Source organism: Episyrphus balteatus, chromosome 2 (genome assembly GCF_945859705.1).
Source record: "Episyrphus balteatus chromosome 2, idEpiBalt1.1, whole genome shotgun sequence".
Classification (NCBI taxonomy): Eukaryota; Metazoa; Arthropoda; class Insecta; order Diptera; family Syrphidae; genus Episyrphus; species Episyrphus balteatus.
The window spans coordinates 131,772,571-131,793,423 of NC_079135.1; the positions used below are offsets into that span (position 1 = coordinate 131,772,571).

At 31.1% G+C, this 20,853-nt stretch overlaps 2 protein-coding genes across 2 annotated transcripts in view; both read right to left on the minus strand.

Annotated features, from left to right (window-relative positions):
* The window catches only part of LOC129909998 (DNA damage-regulated autophagy modulator protein 1), a 401,886-nt gene that overhangs the window by 72,191 nt on the left and 308,842 nt on the right, over window positions 1-20,853 (minus strand). The window lies entirely within an intron of this gene.
* LOC129909989 (uncharacterized) lies at window positions 2,946-16,277 on the minus strand. Its single transcript, XM_055987200.1, has 11 exons — window positions 16,125-16,277; window positions 15,379-16,070; window positions 15,015-15,240; window positions 14,557-14,948; window positions 14,354-14,505; window positions 14,078-14,294; window positions 13,857-14,018; window positions 13,611-13,799; window positions 3,917-4,651; window positions 3,350-3,591; window positions 2,946-3,276 (listed from the first exon to the last, which is right to left on the minus strand). The coding sequence occupies exons 1-11, from the start codon at window positions 16,261-16,263 to the stop codon at window positions 3,126-3,128; spliced, it is 3,297 nt and encodes a 1,098-aa protein (XP_055843175.1). The 5' UTR covers window positions 16,264-16,277; the 3' UTR covers window positions 2,946-3,125.

Genomic DNA, 20,853 nt, shown 5'->3' on the forward strand with positions numbered 1-20,853 from the left:
TACATAAAATATACAACGTAACGTTATTGCAAATTTTGATACCCAAAATTAATCAGTTCCATCAATAAATCCATTGTATTTATTATTCTTCTTCAAGTTTTGAAAAAAAAAAAAATTGACGGCAAATCTTGTTTGTAATGTAGAAGAATTTCGAATAGGATGGTTTTATTGAATGGAATGAAAATACCTACAAGCAGAACAAAAAGGAAGAAAGAAGAGAACTTTTTATATTTATACACAATTTTTATACTCGTTGAAAAAGGGAACTCAGTAAAAAAAAACAATCAATATAAGCTTTTTTTTTAAATTTGAGAAAAAAATAAAATAAAATACAAAATGCGAACGAATAAAATATTAATACCAAGAGTGATAACATTCCACACAATAGTTCATCCTGCTCGTCGTAACATCATAATTAATAAGCAACCACACGATATGACATTTTTAATAGTAAAGCGAAATATTATTCGACAAAAATAAAATTAAAAAAAAAAACATATTAATTAATAAGATAATATGATTATTATATATATTTTTTTTTTCTTAAATAAGTATTTATATTTACATATACTTTACAAGCTAAACAAACTTTTATATCTAATCAATTTGAATAAAAGAAAAAGAACAAAAGAATGAGAGAAGAAAGAAATAAAACAGCAGAGTATACAATTTTTTAAGGAATTTTTAAGTATTTTTTTTGTTTGTTTATTAATTTGTATTTATTTTTAAATTGTCAGTACTTTTATACATTTTTGAGTAAATAATTTTTTGTTTTAATTTATTTTTTTTTTTAAATCAAAAGAAAACTTAAAGATAAATGTGTGAGTGAAATTGAAAAAAAAAAAAATAATGAAATAAAATGACATTTAATTAATTATAATATATTTTTTGTAACTGATCAAAACTTAAAATTTTTTATACATGCAATTTTTTGATTTTTGTAACTGATAATATTTGTTTGAAATAAAAATGTGTTTGTGTATATTTCAATATTCAATATAATTAATATTATTATGACAGTTTTTTTTTACATTGATGTGTGTATCTCTCTCTGCAAAATGATGATTAATAATGATAAATAAATGAAAAACAACTTTTTAATAAATTTATACAATAAGATAAATAAAATTTTACTACTGGAACAATACAGACTTGTTTTTAGTTAATTCATTTTCTCGTCCACTTAAACATCACTAAATCTCAGATTTTTCTATCTGATTTTTTAGTCTAGATTTAGAAAAAAATAACAGTGATATTCCTAATAATTTCTTTAAGGGTTCATAAAGAACCTTATTTTGAAGACAAATGTGTATATTAGATTTTGGTTGACTTTTCTCAGTTTTAAGGAATGCTCGATAAAAAAAAAACCAAATGCAAATACATAGCTCAAAATCCTATGTCCCCAGATGCTTCGTTTTATTTCGCTTACAACATAAAAAAATTTGTAATTAAACTGTTATACCCAACATATGTATATCAGGTGGATTTTGAGGAGAGTAACTGAAAGATGTATGCTATGAATTTTGTTTTTAGTTACGTATACGCCACATGATCCCATAAATCATATGTAAATACGACATTTTTAATGCATTCTGAAAGGACACCAATTACACTGTGCAAGTTTTTTGAAAAAAATTTTTGAGACAGGCGCGCGATTAACTGTTTCGCCCTATTTCGGACCCGAGAAATACATTGGCATCATTAGTTTTTCGATTTATCGGTACGACTTCGAACAAAATTTTTTTTGAAAGTTTTTTCAATTATTTTGAGATTTTTCCACTGTTTTTAGTCATTTTTCAATCAAAAACAATGTTTATATTGCTAATAATTCTGCTCAAACGTTATTTGCTACATTGTAAACAATTTTGAACAATTTATTTGAAAGTTTAGTGATTTTTTTTGAAAATTTAAAAAAAAAATCGGAATTTTTTACATTGTTATCGTTTTGTTCGCTGTTTTTGTTCTCTTTTGCACAAATACATAGCATGTTTTCCATTAAAAATTAATTTAACTGTTAAGTTAGTGTTGGTTAAACTTCGACAGTCTATCGATATCATCGATAACAAAAAAAAATCGAGTATATCGATACTTCACAAAACTATCGATAGTTTCAATACTTCCAAATTATTTTACCACAAGGCTACCGATATTATCGATAGCTTTGAAATTAATTAAACACAATTTGAACTACAAGTTAAGTTTTCGTTTGACATTGGATGTAAACAACGAATTAACATAGTGTTTGGTAGATATCGATAGTTTCCATTGTCGATTGTATAGATAGTTTTAAGAAAAAACTATCGATAATATCGGTAGCCTTGTGGTATAATAATTTGGAAGTATTGAAACTATCGATAGTTTTGTGAAGTATCGATATACTCGATATTTTTTTCTTATCGATGCAATCGATAGTATGTCAAAGTTTAACCAACACTAAATTAACCGTTAAATTAATTTTTAATGGAAAACATGCTATGTATTTGTGCAAAAGGAACTAAAACAGCGAAAAAACGATAACAATGTAAAAAATTTCGATTTTTTTAAAATTTTTTCAAAAAAAATCACTAAACTTTCAAATAAATTGTTCAAAATTGTTTACAATGTCTTTCTACTGGTAGAAAATAACGTTTGAGCAGAATTATTAGCAATATAAACAATGTTTTTGATTGAAAAATGACTAAAAACAGTGGAAAAATCTCAAAATAATTTAAAAAACTTTCAAAAAAAATTTTGTTCGAAGTCGTACCGATAAATCGAAAAACTAATGATGCCAATGGATTTCTCGGGTCCGAAATATGGCGAAACAGTTATTCGCGCGCCTGTCAAGAATTTCGACTTGCACAGTGTTATTAATTAAATTGATATGAATTGATATAATATGCAAAAAAAAAAACAATATATCTCGAGCAGTAAAAATATATCGAAAGGATTTTCAGATTCGGCACACCAAAAGCCTTTAGAAAAGTATTTTTGTTTCGGAAACAAAACCCTTGTAAACCAGTGTAATGAATTCAAACTGATGATTCAAATTAAACAAATAGTTGTGCATCTCATTACGCTAAGTGAACGAGTTTTTTTTTTTTTTTTAATTTTGTATTTTTACAATTATTGAATTTGTGCAAAATTTACTTGTAACCCAGAATTTTATTGATATCTCCTAATTCACGAGTGCTCCATGGTTCAAGGGGATCCTGTGAAATGTCTCTTCTGCCATGTTTATGCAATGGTGCTGATCGATGACGACACTGTGCATCCTGAGTGTTTTCTGGAGAAATTCTATGGAATGAAAAAAAAGAGTTATTTTTGTGTAACAATTAATTAAAATTACTATAATTTGACAAATTCTTACTTATTCTTTTTGCGTATTCTTGCACTCTTAGCTCGTCTACTTCCTTCATTCTCAGGAAATTGTCTTCTCTTTAAATGAAGCTGTGCCATGGCCCGATGAACATCTTGGGCTGTAACTATTTCTTCATTTCCTGTTTCTTGTTCGGTTTCTGATGGCTCTTCAATAATATTCGGATCATCTTCAATAGGAATACTAACATGTTCCTCCCTTTCTACATCTTCCTTCTCTACTTGATTTTCATTCTAAGAGTTAAAAATTTAAAGCAACCCAATATATAAAATTACATATCATCATAAGACAACTCATCATGGACAGCCCATCATGAGACAAGTCATCACAATTTTCGATTGGAACAAATTTAGAGATATTCTCAGAAGGGTTTTGCATTTATTTTTCATAAAATAGGTTTTTTTTGATGAAATGTTCTCTATGATTAACTATCCTTTAATGAGCTGTCCATGATTACTTGTCCTATCATTAGCTGTGACATGATTATTTGAGTTCAAGCCTTAACAATTTTATTGTTCATTGTGACTAGAAATCAAATTTATTCATAAATAAACTTACAGATTCATCCATATCAGGTCTCTTCCATAAATCATGGGAAGCAGCTTCTGTTGTAATGTACTTAGCAATATCTGCAATAGCTTCTGGTTGTGATAATGCATTTTTAGTCCTTGTGACTAAGGACAATTTTCCCAAAATTGGTCTACCACAACCACCAGCATCACTCTCTTCGGTATCGATTGCTTCAAGCATTTTATAGAATTCTTCTAACTTAACCGGGTCTACAGCAAATTTTGGATCTTGAAATAAATTATGAAGAATTTCAGGATTATCAGCTTGCTGCTGTTGCTGTTGTGACGATAGTGGAATATTAGGAGTTGATGGTGTAGTTGGTTTCGTTGCAAGTGGATTGATTTTCTCTGAAGACTGTTTTACTTCAATATTCATAGTTTGTTCAACAAGAATTCGAGCTTGATTGGCCAACTTTTCTAAGCATGATTTATAATTCGGATCAGTTCCATCGGAGAGTTCAGCATGTAGAACTAAGTCTCGAAATGGATCACTAACATTAGATTTGCCAGTTATATTGGTAGTTGAAGTCTCTTGTCCGAAATTGATGACGTTCAGAGCATTTTCAAATCCAGGATCAGGATTTAAGTTATAAGGATCTTTTAGTTTCTTTTTAGTGATTTTGATGGGACTTGATATAGATGCTCGTCCCCACATGAGACGACGCATTTCTTCTCCAGTCATACCGCGTTTTTTTAGTGCATTCAATGTCACTTTACCGACGCGCTTAAATAAGAGTAAACAAAAGTTAAAAATATGGTTTTGCAAATTCGAACTCATTATATTTTCCTGACACCTATTTCAACCTAATCTAACGTAACCTAAGGTTTTGAAATGTTTTGGAATCAAAAATATAATTTGTTTGTTCTAAAAAGATTTGCTTCCCGCTTTCAGACCTTATAGTGTGTGGGTTTGAAAACGTCTCAATGCTATTTTGAGCAACCTGTCTGTAGTCAGTCCGTAATCTGAACTTTGAATTTGGGATAGAAAGCAAGAATAAACAATTTAAAAAAAAAATAAAATGCACGACTGGGGTCGCACGTACTTGCTCTTGCAGTTCAAAGCACTTTTATGTTAGTCTACTTGTAGATTTTAAAAGCTGGCTCTAAATTTAGAAAAAAATTGATATTGGGGAAGAGCCGACATTTAGGGCAAAATTTAAGTTTAACAATTTTTTTTGTCATTTGACTTTTTGAGAAAAAATAAAAATGCAGTTTTACTGCCACTGCTTTAAATATTACGTATACAAAGTTTAATCAAAATCGTTAGAGCCGTTTTCGAGAAATTGGCAATATCGTATTTTTTTATATGGGAGGTATACGTTCTAAACGAGATATAAAAAAAACAAAAAAAAAACCAACTTTCAGAATTCCATAAAAATCATCTGTACCAAATTTGAAGAAAATCCGTCCACCCGTTTAGGCTGTGGAAATGTGTACAGATGGACGCACAACCGCACAGACGTACAGACGCACGGACGGAATTGCAAGACCCACTTTTTCGGAATTCTCCATCATCGTAATGTTGGTGTTGATTAAAACCTCAATTTTTACTTGCGATATAGGTACTATATATCAAGTTATGCATTCGTACAAAAAAAAAAGTTGAGATAACATTTTTCCATGACATTACGATGGTAGAGAATGCCAAAAAAGTGGGTCCCGTCTGTCTTTCTGTCTGTCTGTCTGTATAAGGAGCTACAGCCTAAACGGATGGACCGATTGACTTCAAACTTGGTATGTAGCATTTTTTGGAGACTCTCCAGAGGGGTTTTTGGAATTATTTTTTTTTTTGACAAAAAATAACGGTACTTGTCATATACCTATTTTAGTAAAGTTGAAATTGCTCAAAAACGGCTCTAACGATTTTGTTTAAAAAATTCAAATGTAATTTTTAAAACATGGTCTATCTTCTTATGAAAAAATTTTTCTTTGAAAATCATTATTAACGTTATTAACGGTATCTGCCATAGAACGGTTTTTTTTTTTAAATCCGATTATCTCTTAAACTGCTTATTCGATTTCAACAAAACTTTTTGTGAAGAAGCATTTATATAATTTTAATATAAGCCAAAAATAAAATTTCGAAAAAAATAATTTTTGGATTTTGAAATTTTTTTTTTGAAAAATCATATTTTCGAAAACGGGACATTGAATTTTTTTGAAATTTTGGTTTCAGATGTTAATTAGTGATTTCTACAAAATGGCATACCAATTTTATTTTAAAACTTTTTTTTCCAAAAAATTATTTATAAAAAATTAGTTTTGTAAAGAACGACTCTAACGATTTTGAAAATTTTTTTTTCTAAAAATGCATCTTAATATATCAATCAAAACTGCATACTTGTTTTAAAGGGCGATTTGATTTCAGATTTTATTTTATTTTTTTAAAAAACGAATTTTATTTTTTTTTTATTTTTTTTTTTTGTACCTGCATTTTCCAAATTTCTGTATAAAAAGTCTTAAAAATTTAAGCAACTTTAACTCTAAGAGCAAGTTCGTGCGACCCAGTCGTGCATTTTATTTGTTTTCGACACGAAACCAATACTTTCCCTACAGAGCAAGTAAAAAATTAGGTGAAAGGGTGTTTTTTCGAAGAGACAGTGAAATCTGTCATTTTGGGTTGAAGGGTGTTTTTCTTTTGTAGGTGATAGCAACTTATGTAAAAAGTCCCAAACTGCCACCTCAGGTTGAGGTGGTCAGACATAAGAATTTCATAGTTTAAGTGAAAATAGAAGTGATTCTAAGCTTTAAATCATATTTTTAATGTTTTGGTTCTTTATCGGATAAATATGTTGTAAGTTTTTTGGACGTAACACTCTTTTGTATGAAGGTTTTACTAACAAACTATTTCAATTCGACCTAACGACCTTGAGTGAGGTTCTACTTCGGAAAAAACAGTTCCTCGATCATACGACAGATAAAAGTTTCATAGAAGTTCATATTTAGTAATTCTCGTCTTTAAGATTGACTTCATTATAACTCTATAACTTTTAGGCCCATTTGCTGAAACGAGTCATAAATATTTAAGTATAACTTATAGCCTTAAGTTTTACTTATTCGTTTGCACCAAAAATATTCTTAATCATAAAAGTTGCTAAGTAAGACATATATTAGGGGGAAGAATTAGTACATCCTAAGTCTTTAAGTAAAACATAGTGCCTGAAGTTTGTTTTGACAAATAATTTTTCTGTGAATAAAAATAAATAAATTTGTAAAGATGAATTTTGAAATCCTGGATTTACTTGAAGATGATGTGCAAGTTTTCGAAATTTTAGAAGTAGGAGTGCCACGCCAAATATATGAGAGAAAAGAATATTTCTATTCTTTTGATGAACTTTCTTTTTATAAAAGATTTCGTTTAACGAAGCATACATATAACAGTTAATATTTTGGAGCAAATCGCTTGAATGTATATTAAAAAGGTAAGAAAATATACATATGTGTATCTATAAAATGCCATATGTCCATAATTAAAAGATATTATTAGGTATGACAGATAAAATTTCATATTTCAGTAATAATTCAATTGCTCCTATTAACCAACTTTGGGTTGCTTTACGTTTTTTTGCTACTGGGAATCACCTTCTGAGTATAGCTGATTTTGGAGGGATGCATGTATCGACAGTATCAAGAATTGTTTTGCGAGTTTCAACTGCAATAGCTAGACTTGGAGTAAATTACATAAAATTTCAAGAGACCACATCTGACATTTTGAAAACTAAGCGAGAGTTCTTCGATATCGCATCCTTTCCAAATGTAATCAATTCCGTTGATGGCACACATATGAGAATTCAGTCTCCTGGTCTGTTTTGCTTTAAGCTTTTGTAATAATGCGTATAAATACAGTTGTGTTCAAAATAATAGTAGTGGCTGCATCAAAAAAACATTTTTTATAATTACGGTGCTTCTACGGTTAAAAATTTAGTTTCTTTGATGTCAAAGTTTGTAACGGTCAATTACTGATAAATGTATCATAGTTTCAAAATGAAAAAGAAGGTTCCAAATAATTTTTCATTGACTTTTGGTTGTTCTTTCTAATTTGACCTGTTCAAAATAATAGTAGTTAAAGTTATTTTTGAAGAATTTAAAAGCGGTTTATAATATCATATATATTATTACGGTTGTCGAACACCCTTTTCCGGGACTTACACCGAACAGATTTTAATAAATTATATCTTAAAAAAAGGCGAATTTCTGCCGCCAGAATCTGGCAAAATATAAATATATAAATGTTTATAATTTTTAAGAAATCTTAATTTGTTTAAAAAATAATATTCCAGCCAAAATGAATTTTAAAATGACTTTTTATCACTTTCCAATGAATCTGGAAATGTTTGACATGGCGTGTTCCTGTTCACATTAGGGGTGTTCGTATATCATTAGTTCGTATCATCAGGGGCGTTCATTAGGCGAGTAAATTCTCCGATTTGCTTAAAAATTCTGATGGTTAACATTTTAAGCATTATTATGTACAAACAAATTGCAGATAAGTTTGGACAAAAATATGAAACCTGTCAAATTTTAGAAGTGGGGATGAAATCCTCTCAGAGAAAGAAAAAATTGTGCAAAAGTACGCAAACTCTTTTAGGACAAAATTATCATTTATTAAAAGAAAAAAAGAAGGCACTAGCTTTTGAAAGATTTCAGACTTTTGTCCGAAGAAATTTTTGGGCAGAAATTTGCAAGAAGAGGGGCTCTCTTTTTTGTAAAAAAAAAACTACACAGTTTCAGTCTAATCAAACAGGAATTGGGTTAAAAAAGTTGAAAAAAGGAGAATTATTTCTGTTTTAGGCAGTACCTAAACAGCCCTGTTACATGTAACATTAGTTATACATTTTTATTTCATTTTTGGAACACAAATTAAAAATGCCAACTTTTGAGGTTCTGGGTAGTCAACCTCCGTAAAAAAAAGATCACTCAAAAGTTTTATTTTGTATTTAAGTGCCTTATATCATGTTTTCACTAAAATCCAAATGAGATATTTTCGTAAACTATTTCATTTTGAATGGTTAATGGTTAATGGTTAATCCATAGAATCCGTTCCACCCGTTGTGTCAATCAATCCGTTGAAATTGAAGGATGGGACAGAAAGGGGTGACCCAAAGAATACGTTGCATGACGGATTGCTTTTTGACAGCTCACTTTAAATTCCAAGGTATGTTCGATATTTTCTCGATGAATGTGCACTAAGGAAGTTCTGATGCAAGAAATTGTTAACTATTATCGTTGTTCTTTTTTTTTTTTAATAAAATAAAATACGCTACTAGACTTTATGTATGTTCTTGCTCTTCAGTTAAAAACAATTTTTAATAACAGATTATCATTTGTAGATATGACTTTGGCATAATAAAATTGAACTCTACAACAGAATTTTAGTATTTAATTGATATAATTTATTAGATATATCATTAAATGTTACTTTTATTACATTTTCTTCACAAATAAACAACTAAAGTTCACAATTCATAAAATCAGAAAAGAAAAGAACACAGTTCTTAGCTCTGAAATTCCCCGGTCTGCACTCCGAAACAGAAAATCGAACTGATCTATTGTTGACAACCAATGTCAAAGGATACGACAGATGAAAAAGTAGAAAGTTGGGCTATTTCTTCCGTCGAATTCGTCAAATACAAATAATTGATTTATTTTATTCATTTATCACATAATACGATATTTTGATAGGAATAATTATATTCCACATAGTGTAGTTCCGATAACCAATGAAAGATACAAAATATTTTGCTTATTTTTTACTTTGGTGTACTTAGCGTAGTTCCTTCAACATCAAGTGCGGTCCTACCTTTATTTTAATTATTCTTTCAGATCATTGAACACTTCTACATAAGATGTTTCCAAAATTATTGGAAAGTGGAAGTGTTCATCGCTTTTGACAGGATCTTTGGAATAAGTTCAGTGGGGAACTTCCAACGATTGTCAGTATAAGAAAATAGTCAAAAGAAAACAGAAAAAAAGAAAAAAAAATTTACAGCTATAGCTGGGATGGTGAAGACTGAAGACATAAACAAACAAAAGGAGGCGCGAATTGCGATAGAGTTTTGTGAATTTAGTTCGTGTTTTCCAAAATAAATATGTAAAATTAATTATTTTTTTTTAATTAATCGGAAATAAAAACTTTAAATTTGAAAACAATCGCGAAATATAAAAGTTTTTGTGGTTAAATGATTTCGAACACACAGTGTTTGTTGTAATGTAAGTGTGTGTGACAATATGTTTTTTGTTTACATTTTCCCTGCCGAGATATGTCAAATTAGAAAAGGAAAAGACAAAGATAGTTTTTGGAATTTCCCTTTATGAAAAAAAAAACACCGCCAGAAACAAAACAATAACAAACGTTTAATGGCGTTTTTAATTGGCAATCCGGAATTGTTCTTCGATTCAGAATCCCAATTGAACAGTTTTTTTTATTCCGAAGAATCTGAAGTTTAACATGTGCCACATATATGTGTAATCGCGCCAAACTTCATTTGTTTTTGTGCTGCAAACATTTTGTACTGCTAACATTTAAATCTATGAATGTGTGAGTGATTCTGCTTCTGATTCTGTTTTTAAAACCAGAAGAGAAATTCTGTTTTTTTTTCAGAATCAGAACTGTCAGTTTTGATTTTTGGTTTTTTGTGAAATTTTTTGAATCCAAAATGGATGCCATGCTATGGTTTTTGTTTTTTTTTTGTGAAAAAAATTTGTTTGCATCCATCATGGATGTAATGGCCTTCCACTGCGGAGTTAATACTAAAAAAACAAAAGCGACTTTTCTGACAGACAGCTGCCAAAGTTTATGTACAGTGGTGCCAAATATTTGCATGGATTTCAAAAATCAATATAGATAAACAAAAAAACACACCTATGGTTTTTTTTCAAGATTTTTTGTAAGTACCTACATATATGTATGAACATATTCCGTAGGAACATTTCATCTTCCATTTGCCAGGAAAAGTCTGGGAAGTGTACCTATGTATGTGCATATATAGTATATACATACATAATGTACATAAGAAAAAAGCCGGAATATTTGAAGGCTCCAGGGGAAAAACAGCACAAGTCCATTCCAACTCATTTCGAGAAAAATGCGTTTTTAAATTTTGTTCTCCATACAACTTAGTACTTAGCACACAATTTATTTATTTTTTCAGCAAGGCTTAAATTTGTTTTATAAAAGTAAGGATGCCATCAGATAGTGGTCAGTAAATACTACAAGACCTCATCATTCGTTTATTTTTGACAAAAAGTGGACATGTGCCGTTTTTCCCCTGGACCCTTCATTTGCTCTTTGCGTGCTATAGGGGCGTAAGTGTTGCACCCCTATTACGATTGTCAACTATCAATTCTTTGCCCCTGGGTAAAAAGGACTTACATAAATGATAGTTTACCAGAAAATCCGATTGAAGTTGAAAATCGATGAATTTTTGAGCATTGATCCCCTTATTTTTATAAGAAAGAGTTACTCTAAATTTATGTTTTTGATACCAAATAAAAGAGCTTATTCTCTTTTCATCAAAACCCGAAAGTGCAATTTTGTGACTTAACCTCTTTGTAGCCGGAAGCAAAGAATTTATAGTTGTTAAAAAAAATTTGATCTCTTATTTGCTTTGAAAAAAATTTGAAAACGAAGAATGATTCTAACCGTGAAATGTAACTGAAAAGATCCATTAAAAAAATGACCAGTTTTCCCCCATTTCGATTTTAAAACATCAAATTTCAGTATTTATCAACTATCAATTGATAGTTAAGGTGGTGAATGCATGATTCAACATCGGTTCAAGTTCTTCAAATTGACCAAGTTTGAGATATTAGTTGCGGCAACCTGTTTGAAATAGAGTTAATTATAAAATGTATGTACAACTTAGGGAACCTAGAATTGCTAAATTTAATGTGCCATATTCATAGCTGTTTAACTTAAACTGGGGCTAATCCAATGTATTTTAAAAGGGATGAACAGGAGTTTTTTAGTAATTCTCGACTTTTTAAAAAACACACTCTGCATTTACATTTGTACCTACCTAGCTATACTTTCTTTTTATTTAAGCATGCGAGAAGTCTCGCACGGGTAAGCTAGTAGAATATTTATTTTTGGTTTAAAAGTAAGTACTCATATAATATGAACAATTTTTCAACAAAAAACGATTTGTTTCGGTTTTAATCTATTTAAAGTTCGAAGAGCAAAACACTGCAGTTCGGATAACGGAAACTTTTACGAAAGCTGCTTGAAGAAGGGAAAACCTACTTGGAAATTCAAGGTTATATAAGGATGCTCCCCTACAATGGTAGCCAATGCAATAAACTCAACGAAAAACCCGAAACGTGCGGTAGAAAAAGAAAAAAGACCGTCGTAGATGACAGGCGTATTGTCCAGATGAGCAAAGTTGAGCCTTCTGCATCGTCGTTTCAAATCCAGAAGGCTTTAAGCCTGGATTGCAGTGCAGTGAACATTCGGAGGCGACTGTTAGAGACTAATTTGTACGCTTGAAGTTCACATAAAGTACCGCTGTTAACAAAGAAATATGTTAAAATACTAAAATTTTCGACCCTCCATGTTTAACTTTTTCCGTCGTATACTTTGGAACATATTCCGTATTGGGTGGACGTCGGACGTATTCTGGAGATCCAGTACCACCAAAGAGGACAAATTTGCTCGCATCAGTAAACAATATGTTACGCTATTACTTCGCTGGCCAGTTTATGTAATCTTTTACAAACTGGATACGCTTTTTAACATGTTTCACAGAACTTTTCGTGGACTTCAAGCGTACAAATTAGTCTCTAACAGTCGCCTCCGAATGTTCACTGCACTGCAATCCAGGCTTAAAGCCTTCTGGATTCGAAACGACGATGCTGAAGGCTCAGCTTTGCTCATCTGGACAGTACGCCTGTCATCTACGACGGTCTTTTTTCTTTTTCTACCGCGCGTTTGTGGTTTTTCGTTGAGTTTATTGCATTGGCTACCATTGCAGGGGAGCATTCTCATAAAACCTTGAATTTCCAAGTAGGTTTTCCCTTCTTCAAGCAGCTTTCGTAAAAGTTTCCGCTATCCGAACTGCAGTGTTTTGCACTTCGAACTTTAAATAGATTAAAACCGAAACAAATCGTTTTTTGTTGAAAAATTGTTCCTATTATATGAGTACTTACTTTTAAACCAAAAATAAATATTCTATGTTATAAACCGCTTTTAAATTCTTCAAAAATAACTTTAACTACTATTATTTTGAGCAGGTCAAATTAGAAAGAACAACCAAAAGTCAATGAAAAATTATTTGGAACCTTCTTTTTCATTTTAAAACTATGATACATTTATTAGTAATTGACCGTTACAAACTTTGACATCAAAGAAACTAAATTTTTAACCGTAGAAGCACCGTAATTATAAAAAATGTTATTTTGATGCAGGCACTACTATTATTTTGAACACAGCTGTATATATTTTCAAAATCGGTTTTCTTATTTATTTAATTTCATTTAATTAATTAACTGTCAAACCGATTCATAGCTGAGACGAAATATAATTTTTCCTAGCAACGTAGAATAAACTATGTGAACCTTAAGAACTAAGTTTTTCTTAGAGCTAAGTTTGGAATACTTAAAAAGAAGATTTATGACTCGTTTCAGCAAATGGGCCTTAAAGACAATACTGTTTCCCTTATTTTAACGATTTTGATCTTAATATTTACCTTCCAATTGGAGACAGCTCCCTTCCTCTGTTTAGCTCTCGTCTTGTTCTTACTCTTTATAACCATTACACCTCTTTGTTCAAAGCCCGTATCATCAGAAACTCCAAGCGGAATTGAATAAGCTTCAAGATATTTTTGTGCATCTGTTTGTGGAACTGCTCGTTCAAGAGTCACAACAATTTTCGCCCACTTTTAAAGAAATCATTTTAATAACAAACATGTTGACCAGTTTTAAAAATATCCTACCTGCTTCATCCATTCTTTTTCCGATTGTTCAATTACATGAGCATAAGTATTACCCATCATAGCAATCAACATGTTCAATAGTAAAATCGGGACAAAAATCATAAATGTTACGAATACAGTTTTTGCCAAATTCGGATAAGATGTTTGATTTAAGTCAGGGTACTGAAAATGAAATCTTTAGCTTTTTCTGTTTTTAAATAAAGGTACATCGTGACGTATACGTTATAATCTCCCAATGTTGTTTGAAACAATGCCATCCAAGTGCTTGGGAATGTATTGAACATTGTCGTCTGCAACTGAGGATGTCCTTTGAAGAGAAAGAAGAAGGCTTGTGAGAAGCCAAATATCACAATGGCATAAATGATGCCAAATGTGAACATGTCTCCAGTCAACATGGAGTATATCATTGTAACAAAAGGTCCAGTCAAGCGAACGGCTCTAAGAAAACAAGCATAATTAATTGAGACTTCGTTTTCATAAAAGCTCTCCAATTTTACCCAGCGAAAAACATCAATAAAAACCAACTTCCGGGAACTGCAAATACCAAAATAGCTTCTTCGGTATCTATATCGCCCATGATCCGAAATGGTATACAAGCCAAGATAAGTAAATTCGAGACCAAGAATATTGCTTTAGCTGGTGCATGTGACTTAAATTGAAATGTTTCAGACTTCATAGTTTTTGTAGTTTATAACCCTACCAGTTGCTTTAGAAATGCTGAAAGTCCTTGATTCTTAACTTCGTCACCTTGTTGAAAAATCACATAACTTAATACACCAGCAATTGTAGCCACTTCGGCACAATATCGAAGTATATTTTGAGCATCAGCAGATTCTTCAATTCCACCATTTTCATCGGGATCTTCAGGATCAGCATCCTCGCTGGCTAAATCAGTTCTAACAGGTCGTAAGTAGACCGAAATTGAAAGAAAGAACAAATGGATAAAGAGGATTAAAAGTCGTTTCAAGAACTGATTGCGGGCGAATGTCTTCCATTTTTCTTCCAATAGACGTTGAATGATGCCACCATCAAGCATATCCAAATGCTCCTCTTTTGTTCCATTTAAAATGATGAATAATGCTGAATTCCAATCTAAATATCATAACGAGTTTTTTTTCTTTTTGAAAAGATAGATGGTTACAGGGTTTTTTTTCTTACTAGTTCGTCCATCTGGCAACAATGTGTCCAAAGCATTCAAAGGATATCCCGAACAAGTAATATTACTGTAACGCCAAAATTCTCGAGCCGATAGCTCCAACATCTCACGAAAGACTTCTGCTCGGCCGAGCTTACAGGCAAGCGTGAGTGGTGTCAATCCAGAATGGTTTACTATGCCATTTTTTGCGGGTGTTTTGGGATGGCGTAAGGCATAACCGAACATATCCTGGAAAATTAAAAAAAGGGCATCTCAACCTCCTAAAAGACCCTCAACAACCGTACTAGCAATTTTGCTTCTATAAAGTTTTACCGAAGCATCTTTAAAGTTTTATAGAAGCAAAAATTGTTAGTCGAGACAACTAACCAATTTATCGCATACAACAACCATGTGTAAAATCATATTGCCAAATGAGTCCTGAGCATCAGGATCAGCTCCATGGTCTAAAAGCAAATTGTAAACGCTCTCGTTTGTGCAGCAAGCCGACCATGCCAATGGATACTCTCCCATATAAGCTAAACCTTCATAGTCCGTATTCTTGGCTGGATTTGACTTTTGTTGGTCTCTAGGAAGGAAAAAGCTTCCAATTGCCCTTGCATTAATATCTGCCCCGGCTTCAATTAAATCAGCTACCAGCTCGTTATTGCTATAAGCAATTGCTAAATGTAAAGCACTTGCTCCTAAATACTCTTCGCCTTCCATAACATCCAACGCTAGATTAGGAAACACGCGTAACAATACTCGCGAAAGTTTTGTATGAATTTTTGAATCACAAATTATCAAAACATGTAAAAGACTTTCGCCCAAAGCACCCCGATACTGCATTTGCCAACATGCTTTATGGTCTGCCCATTTACCCAAAGGATCATGAATCGAGAGTGATGCTTCGATTGGAATCATCACCTCAGTATGATCTCTATATTTCCAGCGAAGGAATTCTGCTCGATTAATAACTTGACCTTTGCCATCGTTGTACATGAAAATTCCGAATTGTTCGCGAATTAGTTGTTCAACTGCAACCAAGCCACCAGTGTTGATAGCATCTATAAGATCTCCACCTGATGAAAAAATTAATTAAGTTTTCCTTTTTAAAAATGGTATATCAAACTAACCCCTTTTGTAGTCAGCTAACTTATATAGAAGACACTTGTTAGCTGTTGCTGATGATTGGGAAATAACTTGATCCAAAATTGCTCCAGGTTTCATTTCTGGTTCCTTTTTGCGGAAGCATTTTTTAAATAAAAACCTCATTTTTGTTAAATAAACTTTTTTCTTATTAAGACCAAAGGCGCAATGAAAAAAGTATAATAGTTTTATAAGCCAATGTTTGATCGATGGGCTTATTCGAATACTTACCATAGAAACAAGTTGTTTAGGTTTTTGTTTTCCATTTGTGGTAAAACATTTCTGTTTTTTGTTGTTGTTAGGTGAGGAATATTTTTTCCATAATTCTTAATCGACTTAGGCCCATTTGCTCATACTAGTCATAAATTCTCATCTTAGCTAGGTCGAACATAACTCTTGTGTTTTACTTAGTTTATTCTAAGTTGCTAAAAAATATTTATGTTTAACCTAGCAATGATTTACTTTCATGATATAAATCGCTGAGAACTTCAAATTCAAAAGTCAAATCAATAGAAACGTCAAATAATTTAAATAGATTTTGAGCAATTTAGCAATTAATATACAACAATATCGTTAAATTTTCAAGTTTGTGTCTTTATCTTGCGGAATAAAAGTGTAAAAAAGTATATTTGAGCCAAAAATAAGTGTTAATTGGTTAAACAAAAATTATTCGTGTGTGTGTGTAAATGTGCTGGTGTGTCAAAATTAGTCAATGAAATATGACAGCAAAATAGTGCCTCATACAAAAAACTGTGGTGTAAATTGTACCATCTGTGGATGGTTTAAGTTAATGAATGTAAGTTTATTTTTATTAAATTGATAATAATTCATGTCCTTTGTACTACCGACATCAATTTTTGAGCGACATTCTTGCTTTTTTCATAAAATAAAAGTGCCTAGGTAGAACATAACAGCTTAAGTTCTACTATTTCTTCCCCCTAAGTTATGTTAAACTTAGAGGAATTTATGACACAGTTTGAAGTTCGTGCAAACCGTAATGTAGAACCTAAGGGTTTATGTTTCACATAAATATTTAAGACTCGTTTCAGCAAATGGGCCTAAATTATATTATTACTCAATTGGAGTTAGCAAGACCAGTTCCTCTTACGACATTACCATTCTAATTCCTTAATGATCGTCCACCCAGTAAATTTATATTTTTACCATCGGGACATTGTGGTGTATGCGCACCTTTAAAAAAACCAAGATCCTTAAAAAAGTGTTCATGAAATATCTTTACCCTTGTTAATATAAAAGTAAATAAAAGAACTAAAAGGATACATTAGTAATTGTACGTTTAATTAATTGACCAAGTTTGGCAAATGTAAATGCTAAAAATCAAAAACAGGATATTTCTTAGTAATTTTTCCTCAGTGTTTCTAATTATATTTCCACACAAAATTGGACAATATTTTAGATTTTTTGCAATATTTTTCTTTTGTTGGATAAATTCTAAAATTTTTTTCCTAAAATGTTACAAGGATTGTATCATCACTCATTTTTGCTAAAAATTTGTTAAATATTTTGTATTTATAGTAAGAAAAAAATAACATTTTGTAAACAAAGGAGAACGTTTCTAATTATTTTGCCACCACTGTATGTAGTATATTTTATGCTCAAATACAGTCCACCAATGACAAAACTCTTTCGCCGTTGTCTTTGCCAACTTCATGCTTTCCCATGATAGGGTTGGGCCCCTATTGTGGTTGCCACTCTTAGCATTCAAGTCTCTTATAACCATAATGATGCATAAGCAACTGCACTTTTTTCCTTGTATGGTGTCATATTCCTGAATGTGATGTATCCATTAGCTCGTTAATTGCAAAGCTCGTTTTAGGTATGGAATTTGTATAACGCTTTCAAGGTTGCTTGTATGTAGACATTATATGAAAATATTTTTCGGATTAGCCGCGTTTTAAATAAAGAGTGTACTTTTGAAGGTACTCACCCCGAACGATTCGCATCAAATTTATCGTGTTCACCGGGAAACTGTATAATGCTAGTATAATTTTAGATCGGCTACGCAAGTTGTATTGGTACATAGGCTATTCTAATTCTTGTTGTTGTTCTTGAAGTGCAGGTTGTTGGAAGCAAGCAAAACATCGCGGGGTATTTTTCAACGTGCTTTTCTTTCCTATAGGCTGTGTTTCCCAATATATGTACCATCTATTATTCTAATAACCTTCACATTCAAAAATGCAATGGAAATAGCGTTGTCTTTCTTCATGGTGAAATTGATTTTTGAGAGTTAAGAAGATCTAAAAAAAACTCATAATAACGCCTATTACGTAAGTCGTTTGTACTAAAACGACTTGATCTAGAAACACCAATTTGTGTTAAGTTAGAAATTTTACTTCGCAGTTCCCTCCTCTCTTCACCCTTCATTTAAAACGATAATAACTGATTTATTTATTTACAAAAAAATACAAGTCCATTTCATAAAAAAATGTTTCTGACAACATATTTTTTGTATTAAATAAGTATGAGATTAACTTTGAATGGAAATCTTATTCCTAAATATCAAAGTATTTCAATTAAGGTTTGAATTCAAAAGAATTAATATAATCATCCTTTATCCCGTTATTTTATTGGATTCAACAAAAAGAATATTCAAAATGGACTTGTCATATTTTGAAAATAAATCGATTCAACTTTACTTAAGCCCTAATTTTGGCTTCCTGGCTGAGTCGTCTTTGTGTCGTTTTAGTACAAACGACTTAGGTAAGAGGAGTGAATATTCGACTTTTTGAGGATGCAGAACGTGTCATCTAGCCAGGACGATTGCCTTATTTTGGGGAGGGTCACAATACAAATACATATGTAATACAATAAGTGAGAAATTTCTTAAGTATGTACTTCCATTTCGTTAAAAATCTTATTTTAATTAATAAAACACATTTTTTATATAAAGGTCATGTATGAAATAATAAATGAATATATATTTATTTTTTTTTAAACTAAAAATGAACGTCTAACAGTTTTTTTTTTAATCTTTTGAAAAGAAATAATTTATTTGTAAGGAAATAAAGTTAAACAGAAAAAAAAGTTAAACTCTTTATGAATGCAACAACGAGCAGAAAAAAAACCTTGACAAAACAAAAAAATATGAACAAAAAATTTAAAATTTTTTCCTTACTTTCACAAGACAATAAAGTAAAAAATAATACATATACATTTTGTATGAATATACGTTTTTGAAAATGTATATAAATCTAATTTCTTTTTTTTTTATACACACATATTGTCATTAAAGACCTACTTTTACAAATATCTAATTAAATATTTTATGTTTTTTTTTGTTTGCTATTGTTGTTGTTGTACATGCATATAGCATCGATTTTTTTTATAGAACGTCATATTTCATATTAAATAAAGAATCACAAAGATACAGGAGTATAATATAACAAAATATTAATAGCTCAGGGAAATTAGTCAAAATATGGGCATGAAATCGCATTTTTCGCGGGACAAAATTTTTTTCATGGAATGTGTTCGGGTGGTTGCCCTTATCATAAAAGTCAATTTGTTGGGAAAATTGGAGGTTGGGAACAGCCGCCATCTTGGAAAAGAGATTGGTATCGTTTTTATTGAATAGCTCCATTGTTATTCATTTTAACAAAAAATGACAAAGGTAAGACTTATCAACAATAAAATTATCTAAAAAATGATATACAAAACAATTCCGTGAGTTGATTAAATAAAATTTTACAGTTGGTCAAAGTGCGGGTTTGTTTTGCAAGGTTGGGACAAAATGACATTTGTTCATATTTTTGACGAACTTTTGATTTGTTTGGATAATTCTTTAAGAATGAATTATACTACTTATAATTACCTATAAAATGAGCCCACAATCGTTATTGTAACCATCGTATTGTAGAAGTAATCCAACTCCGAAACTCTCCATGTACTAGTCAAAAGTGAGAAAAAAGCTAGTTTTTTGCTAGTAGGCCGAGAAAATTTTGGGAGTAGAGGTTTAACCAAAATACAAGTACGCAGTTATGCAGCCAAACGCGTGTTAATGTCGATTTCAAAGGTCTGATAACTCTAATTTTGTGTTTTATACGGTTTTTGGGGGGTTAAATAACGTAAGTTTTCCAATTAACGTGAATGGGCTAAATTTATACTATTTGAAATTATAAATATACAAGCTGATGCTCTTTTATTTTTCCTAAATCTGGACACCTCAATCTTTGCTATGAGGTTAATAGAACTCACGATATAAGTTTTTTTAACTAACCATATCAGGCTTTTCAATTCAAATAAACAAACAAAAATCGAAACAAAAAAGCCTCTAAAACATAATCGTATAAACGGCTTATATATAGTTCTATTGGTCACATCCTCAAGATTGGGGTGTTCAGATTTAGGAAAAATAATAGAGCATCAGCTTGTATATTTATAATTTCAAATAGTATAAATTTAGCCCATTCACGTTAATTGGAAAACTTACGTTATTTAACCCCCCAAAAACCGTATAAAACACAAAATTAGAGTTATCAGACCTTTGAAATCGACATTAACACGCGTTTGGCTGCATAACTGCGTACTTGTATTTTGGTTAAACCTCTACTCCCAAAATTTTCTCGGCCTACTAGCAAAAAACTAGCTTTTTTCTCACTTTTGACTAGTACATGGAGAGTTTCGGAGTTGGATTACTTCTACAATACGATGGTTACAATAACGATTGTGGGCTCATTTTATAGGTAATTATAAGTA

Excerpts from the sequence above, each read along its gene's own strand:
- LOC129909989 (XM_055987200.1), bottom strand. The coding sequence starts at position 16,263 with ATGAGGTTTTTATTTAAAAAATGCTTCCGCAAAAAGGAACCAGAAATG. Across the intron at positions 15,241-15,378 it reads TTGTTGTATGCGATAAATTG|GATATGTTCGGTTATGCCTT; the intron begins GTTAGTTGTCTC and ends TTAATTTTCCAG. Across the intron at positions 3,277-3,349 it reads AGAATACGCAAAAAGAATAA|AATTTCTCCAGAAAACACTC; the intron begins GTAAGAATTTGT and ends TTCATTCCATAG.